The sequence below is a fragment of the Oncorhynchus mykiss genome, chromosome 23, assembly GCF_057628025.1.
Source record: "Oncorhynchus mykiss isolate SJ-2025 chromosome 23, ASM5762802v1, whole genome shotgun sequence".
NCBI lineage: Eukaryota > Metazoa > Chordata > Actinopteri > Salmoniformes > Salmonidae > Oncorhynchus > Oncorhynchus mykiss.
Genome location: NC_143044.1, coordinates 37,469,024 through 37,476,893, shown reverse-complemented (window position 1 = coordinate 37,476,893; position 7,870 = coordinate 37,469,024). Strand labels below are relative to the sequence as shown.

General features: G+C 41.0%; 1 protein-coding gene across 3 annotated transcripts; it reads right to left on the bottom strand.

Moving 5' to 3' along the window:
- Positions 1-88: 88 nt before the first annotated feature.
- Positions 89-7,767, bottom strand: cbx7b (chromobox homolog 7b). Of its 3 annotated transcripts, XM_021581200.3 has the most exons (7): positions 7,617-7,767; positions 7,308-7,421; positions 6,253-6,296; positions 6,080-6,145; positions 5,874-5,940; positions 5,394-5,730; positions 89-3,649 (listed from the first exon to the last, which is right to left on the bottom strand). In XM_021581200.3, exons 2-7 carry the CDS (start codon positions 7,374-7,376, stop codon positions 3,450-3,452), a joined length of 783 nt encoding a protein of 260 aa, XP_021436875.3. In that variant the 5' UTR covers positions 7,377-7,421; positions 7,617-7,767; the 3' UTR covers positions 89-3,449. The 3 variants fall into 3 exon arrangements, with proteins under 3 accessions (XP_021436875.3, XP_036816478.2, XP_090073554.1); XM_036960583.2 differs by having other exon boundaries at positions 7,308-7,692; XM_090217428.1 differs by lacking the exons at positions 7,308-7,421; positions 7,617-7,767 and adding an exon at positions 6,827-7,123.
- Positions 7,768-7,870: the final 103 nt, after the last annotated feature.

The window sequence follows — 7,870 nt, the reverse complement described above, 5'->3', positions numbered from 1 at the left end:
GTACATTGGTTACACGGACAACACATTTACTTCATTATCTCGCCCACATGACCGCCGATAAATTAAGAAATCTGTCACAAACGAACAATTAAAGCTCAACATCCATTTATTTTTAGTACAATATAAATAATCTCAGACATTGACAAGTTATAGACAATGGTTTTTGATTAGACAAGCCATAAAGTGCAAAATTCTTTGCTCAGCAGTGAATATTTAAGCAACTAACCGCATTTGGCAATATCAAACGAGTCTTGTCATGGCTACCGCATTAGCGCATAGTTTAATCCGAAGAAAAATAGGTAACACTTGACACCCAGTGTCATAACCATGTAACACTAATGACCCATATTTACACCTGTGACATATTGTGTTATTTTATGGCTGGTTATGAGACCCACATAAGTCAACCAACATTTTATTGTAATCATTTTTTCCCCTGCCAACAAGTTTCCTTTCTCTTGAAAGAGAATAATACATTTTGTCATATTTTAAATAACTTGTAGAAAATACTCTGACAATGTCATGAAGCATTATGACCATCCTGTGTCATTTTACTTGGTGTTGAAGTGTAGTTTCTTAGTCCTTCAAGAAGCATTTTGACAATCCTAATTATATAAGCCCATCGCGTACATGCCGTTATGTCAGTCATCAGTCAAAAAGGTGTCTTGTCCTGTTCCTGCATTTATCCTAGTCATCAGCAACAGCACATTGGGGTAGGTGCATGTCTGACAATGTGTGCGCAATTACAATGAGCATTGAATATGGTAAATGTAAAAAAATATATACACTGTTGACAGGCAGGCCATGGTGTAATGGAATGTTTTGCCTTGTGTGGTAGGTTTTGTGGGTTTTGACACTTATGTACACTACCGGTCAAAGGTTTTAGAACACCTAACTCAAGGGTTTTTCTTCATTTTTACTATTTTCTACATTGTAAAATAGTAGTGAAGACAAACTATGAAATAACACAGAATCATGTAGTAACCAAAAAGGTGTTGAACAAATCAAAATATGTTATTTGAGATTCTTCAAATAGCCACCCTTTGCCTTGATGACAGCTTGGCACTCTCTCAACCAGTTTCATGAGGTAGTACAGTGGAATGCATTTCAATTAACAGGGGTACCTTGTTAAAAGTGGAATTTCTTCATGAGTTTGAGCCAATCAGTTGTGTTTGTGACAAGGTAGGGGGGTATACAGAAAACAATCCTATTCGGTTAAAAACCAAGTCCATATTATGGCAAGAACAGCTCAAATAAGCAAAGAGAAATTACAGTTAATCATTACTTTACGACATGAAGGTCAAGTCAATATGGAACATTTCAAGAACTTTGACATTTTCTAGTGCAGTCACAAAAACCAAGCACTATGATGATACTGGCTCTCATGAGGACCGCCACAGGAATGGAAGACCCAGAGTTACCTCTTCTACAGAGGATAAGTTCATTTGAGGTACCAGCCTCAGAAATTGCAGCCCAAATAAATGCTTTACAGAGTTCAAGTAATGGACACATCTCAACATCAACTGTTCAGAGGAGACTGAATCAGGCCTTCATGGTTGAATTGCTACAAAGAAACCACTAGTAAAGGGCACCAATAATAAGAAGAGACTTGCTTGGGCCAAGAAACACGAGCAATGAACATTAGACCGATAGAAATTTGTCCTTTGGTCTGGAGTCCAAATTGGAGATATTTGGTCCCAACCGCTGTGTCTTTGTGAGACGCGGTGTGCGTGAACGGATGATCTCTGCATGTTTATTTCCCACCGTAAAGCATGGAGGAGGAGTTGCTTTGCTGGTGACACTGTCTGATTTATTTAGAATTCAAGGCACACTTAACCAGCATGGCTACCACAGCATTCTGCAGCGATTCGCCATCCCATCTGTTTTGCGCTTAGTGGGACTATAATTTGTTTTTGAACAGGACAATGACCCAACACACCTCCAGACTGTGTAAGGGCTATTTGACCAAGAAGGAGAGTGATGGAGTGCTGCATCAGATGACCTGCCCTCCACAATCATCCGACCTCAACCAAATTGAGATGGTTTGGGATGAGTCAGACCGTAGAGTGAAGGAAAAGCAGCCAACAAGTGCTCAGCATATGTGTGAACTCCTTCAAGACGGTTGGAAAATAATTCCATGTGAAGCTGGTTGAGAGAATGCCAAGAGTTTGCAAAGCTGTCATCAAGGCAAAAGGGTGACTATTTGAAGAATCTCAAATATAAAATATATTTTGATTTGTTTAACACTTTTTTTGGTTACTACATGATTCCATGTGTTATTTCATAGGTTTGATGTCTTCACTATTATCCTACAATGTAGAATAAAAAATAAAAAAAACCCTTGAATGAGTAGGTGTTCTAAAACTTTTGACCGGTAGTGTAGGTGTCATAACCAGCCATAAAATAACACAATGTATGTTATGACAAGTTGTCAGCTGTTATGACATGGTTATGAACATGTCAATGTGTTATGACGCTGGGTGTCAAGTAAAGTGTTACCAAAAAAATCTGTTCAGTATTTACTAATACACAAGTTTTCTCCTTCAAATAATAAATACATTGAATTACATTCAGTCAGATCGATATATAGAAAAAATAAGGACTAAAAAGACACAATACCCTTCAGTCTGTTTCCTCTTACTTCAAGCTCAAAGGATAGCTGAATAAACATCCAAAAAGAGGGGGCAGTCAGTGTTGCTTTGTTGTGAGTGCGCGTGCAGACGCACGTTTACAAGCCCCAAAATATCTCCAGAAAGAGTAACTTCAGGCAGTCCCATAATCCCTTGCTGCATTTGATCGCAGAGGGAGATCAGATCATTTTACCGAGTCATACTCACAAGACACCATCAGCCTCGGCTTGGAGTGGGATAAACAGCCACTGACCAATGGTAGATTCCACAAAGATGACCACATCATGATGTAAATACAGTGCAATTCAGAACAGACTGTTCCCAAGTCAGTTTTTTTGTAAAAAAATAAATAAAAAAGGTTTTGGTTCCACTTTTAAGGGCAGTGTACACTGCATGTGTTGTGCAGGGTGTTAGTGGGATCCAACATGTCTTGATTATCACTATGTACCCATAGAGAGGAGAGGAGAAAAGTATGCAGACTGATTAAGTCATTTTGTAGAGGATTTCTAAATCATTACAAGACTCTAAGCCACATCTAATAATAACAGTCCATATGCAGTGCACAAAACCCTTTCTTGTATAGAAGGCTATGATATACAGTATACTGTGTATAGCCGGCTCGATGTAGGAGTGTATGCCCATCTCAATGTAGTCGGTGTATACTGTACACTACAGTCTGCCTATTGAACAGAAGAGGAAGTTAGTGTGGACAGAGGTCACTCACAAGGCCAGAAAGGGAAGAAGGGTAAACGTATGAGGAGAAAGAGTTCACGCATTCCCGACAGTGTGAAGATAAAACTCAAGACTCTCTAGAACTCTCTAGAACTCTAAGCCCCAGCCTCTGAAGAAGCCTTTGGCTGCCAGGGCCTCTCTGAAAGTCACTGTGAGAGAGTTTATGGTGACGTCAGTCACGGTCACCTCCCCTGGGCCTATCACTGGGTTCCAAACGTCCGACCTCTCTGACACGGTCACTTCCTCTGAGCCAATCACGGAACTCCAGTCCTCTGCCCTATTCTGCCCTAATGGGAGGGGAGATAGGAGGAAAGAGGGAGAGAGAACAGGAGAGGGTAAGTTTGCTGGGATTTCATCAAGTCTATCACGTGTATTGAATGTATGTGTACATCTTCCCATTCTAAATCAACTGATATGTCAGCTTCATGACTTTTAACAGTTTTTATCATTATGATAAAGGTTAAATAACACTGTGCTCCAGTAGGAGTTGTAATATCAATGATGATAACTAAAATGTGTCATTGTTGTTAACTGAGAATTTGGGGATTGGAGACCACAGACTGACACATCTAAGGTCATTAACCATTTAAACATAATTGACTAAAGTTATATTTTGAATGATTTTGCTCACAGTAGCTAGGTATCCATTCAATTGGTGACAGAATTACATGAGAATATTCTAGAATCGGTGTAAGGAAAATATAAAAATTTTCCCACCAGTGGTATGTTTCCACAAATGGACTTGTTGTTGAGGATAAAAATCAGTGCGCGATGACGTAGTGCATACAAAATGTACTTTTTGTTTAGGTTTTCATGTACCGAATAAAAAACTAAAGTTCAATGTGTTTACATCGCATTTTCAACTCTACCCATAGTTTTATGAAAAACTGTTGTTTTAATTAGCAAATGTACCTACTCTGGTCTTGACACGTGCTCTAGCCAACACCTCACAGATACAGTGTAGGTAGGCTACAGTGCAGGTAGGCTGTGCGGGTTGGCTAGTCTACATGATGAGATTATTATGGACAACAGCGAGAATATTTGTATTTGTCAAACGTCAGTCAAGCATCGATCATCATTTCACCAGAATAAGACCCTTAATATTTATTAGACAGGAGCATCAAGCTTATCACCTTGCACTTTCACCACCCTGTGAAGTTCATTATCATTTATTTCATCTGTAGCCTAATCAACTGAATGGTTTCCCGAGTCCTAGTGAGAGGGCCACACACCATATCATCGCGTGACTCCAAATTTACTTCAATATGATGGTTATTATATTAATATTTATGCATATAGGTGATTTTACCGCCCAAAAGTTATCACTAAAACTCTACTCATCACTACAGGGACAAACCAATTTGCTTGCACTTGGTACTTTATACAATGCATTAAGGTAAGGTTTTGCAATATAAACACCATCCGTTATGTTTTAGTTCATTATAAACAAAAAAACATGTATGATTTGTAACTATTTGTAATTTTAAAGTGTTTTCCATGGTTGCAAAGCCAAGAGATGCAAATGCCACTGCAATTCAAGAACAAACTTATTATTAAGTTACATTTCTATCGTGACCTAGATTATGTATCTCATTTGTTCCTGACATCATGAACTCACTGACAAAGGTTGATAAGAGCACTGTGCATTGCTTGCATGATGAGTACATTGCCTGTAGGCTATGCATAGGCCATCTGTGTTCTACCAGGAAGATTGACATGTACTGTGCCATACATTAAACCCTATTGTCAACCCTCTCTCTTGCCATTACTTGTGTCTGTTTGCTGTGCCCAGTTTGGATGGGATCGGGGAGCTTATGTTCCTGGTTGTCTGCCCAGCGGGCCTCCTGTACTATACCTACTAACAGGTTCACACACACACACACACACACACACACACACACACACACACACACACACACACACACACACACACACACACACACACACACACACCAGTGTCATAGTCTAGAATTAGGTCAATTTGGTGATTAGGCAGAATAGAAACTTCCTGTGACCGACTAACACACTTACCATTCAGAATGCCGCTGGACATCTCTGTCTCTCGCTCTGACTCATCCTGTCGAGCTTCCTCCTCCTCATCTTCCTCTTCCCTCCTTCCCCAGTCCTCATGTGTGGGGTCCTGTGTGGGGGTAGGGGGACCAGGGGGAGAGGCCAGGCGCACGAACTGTGACGTCCTGGGTTTGTTTTTGTGGTGGTCCAGGTGGGGGTGCAGGCTCCGTCTACAGGCCCCGTAGGTCGGATCCTCTGCCTCAGAGTCCAGTGAGCGAGTCAGGGAGAGACGTAGGCGAGCTGGAGGCTTCTCTGGGGCCTTGTGGGCACTACGGAGATCCATGGTGTAAATAGTGTTCTACAGAGAGGGGAATAATAAAGATGTCTTATAGAGTAGCAGTGTTTCTCCAACATCCTTACTCCTTTAGTTAGTATGCCAACTAGTATTACTCTGTCTAAACAGACACAGGAGAAGATACATTTAACATTAACCCATCCCACCTGTAGTAGAAGCCTTTTAGCTTTGGGTCCTCTCTTCCGGTACCCTAGAGCTCTGTCCTTTTGGTCTCTGGTGGAATGGTAAGGTCAGTCAGTACAAACAGGCATAGTTTACTATTACTACAGTATGGTGTATTAATACTACTACTACTACAGTGCTATGCTATTCGTTAGTTAGGTAAGGCCTCTACAGTGTCTCATGGACTTACTTTTCCTCATAGGCCTGCACCAGACGCTGGTCCAAGATGTGCTCCTCTGGTTCCCATGTACTGTATCTGTACAAAGACATCGCCGTGGTTACTCATCCATCCAATAATACTCTGCATGACTCATGGTCCTGGATTACTGGATATGATGATGACGTCATAGAGATGATACTCACTTGGGGGGCCATCCCTTCCACTTCAATAGATATTCCACGTTCCCCTGTGACACAGAACGTTGGAGACAAACATCAATCAGGGAGAAAGAGGAGAGAGAGTGTGTGTGGGAGGATGTTAATGGTAATGTTGCTATGCTCACAGTCTACTCCAAGCACATAGATAAATAGCCTATAATAACTTTTGAAAATCAAGGAAATGCATGTCTTCTCATCTATACGATGTAATCATGTCATTACCGGGAAGTCAGATTCCAGATGACTTTACTCTATATATCTTCTTGACTTTGACAGTTGCTAAATAGAATGACGTCATCGCACGAGCACACTGGTGACTTGAGAGAATTGGGAACGTCACGAGACTCCCCCCTACATACGCACACGCTCAAAACGTTATAAAATTAATATGTGAACTGGACAGGGATTAAAGACATGCACAACAATATTTGACCGAATGCAATGTTTTTCCCTATGTTACGGGGACTGGCTATTTTAACGGTTGATGAGCGCCTGCACGGACAATGACTCATGGACGGAATCGAATTCATTTTTAATGCAATGCAAGACCAACACTTACAAGGACTTCGTTTCATACATGATGCTTGTCAAACGAGGCGGCCGCGGTTTGCGCCCTAATAACCCAAAAACCTGTATCTGCCATTTCCTCAAGCGAAACTGCGTAGCTCTTCACAAATACGCAATAATTGAATAACCCGTGGGCTATTCTTCTGCCAATGCACAAGACTGAATGCAATGTTTAGGTTCCGATATGATGCTTCCGTTAGGATAGACCACTGGCACCCGGAGTGTAAAGCGACTGCAACACGCTCCACGTTATGTTAAATTTAAAGAGATACTCCCCACTTTCACGCCCCCTTAAACGTTTATGTCAATGGATACTGGATATAAATAGACCACTGGTAAAGTGCTTTTCAATGTAGCCATCTGTGTTCCCTACTAAATATAGGGTACCCTATAATGGATATTCTCCTAAATGCGTAAAATTGTCATTATCCAATTATGGTACATGCGTTTTATTTCCAATATGAACGCCTTACCTTTCTAACTCTTTTCTTGATTATTGATTCCACAGCAAACACTTGTTCACCAATCGCTGACAGCTCCATTGGTCCAATAATGAACGTTCTGCTTACTCTTTGAAATAAACTGATCTAGTAGAGATGAGAATAACCGCTGTTAGTTCAACTCTGTCGCTACAAAGTAACTGTATAGGCTATGACAAATATCTAGAAGTCGTGTTTAAAAATGGTATTCTCCTCCCCCAACCCTCCCTCTAGAAAGTGAGATTTGTTTTCGATTTAGTTCCAGATTAATTTCTCCATTCCACTCGATCTCTCCGTACGTACAGTGACTTCTCAAATCTGCGACACATCTGCACTGTTTGGCGCGTTCCCGTACTTCCAAACGCGCGCTCTTCGTTCCACAGTGTCAAAACAACGCTCGAGCGAAACGCCCGTAACATGGGTCCGCGCACGCAAATGACACTAAACATGCAGTAGCAGGAAAACAAAGCAGGCAACGTAGGGTTTATTATAAATGCGCTCCATTTTCCATCCAAATTCCAACAATTGCACTCAAGAAATTAAGCCACATCCTCAGG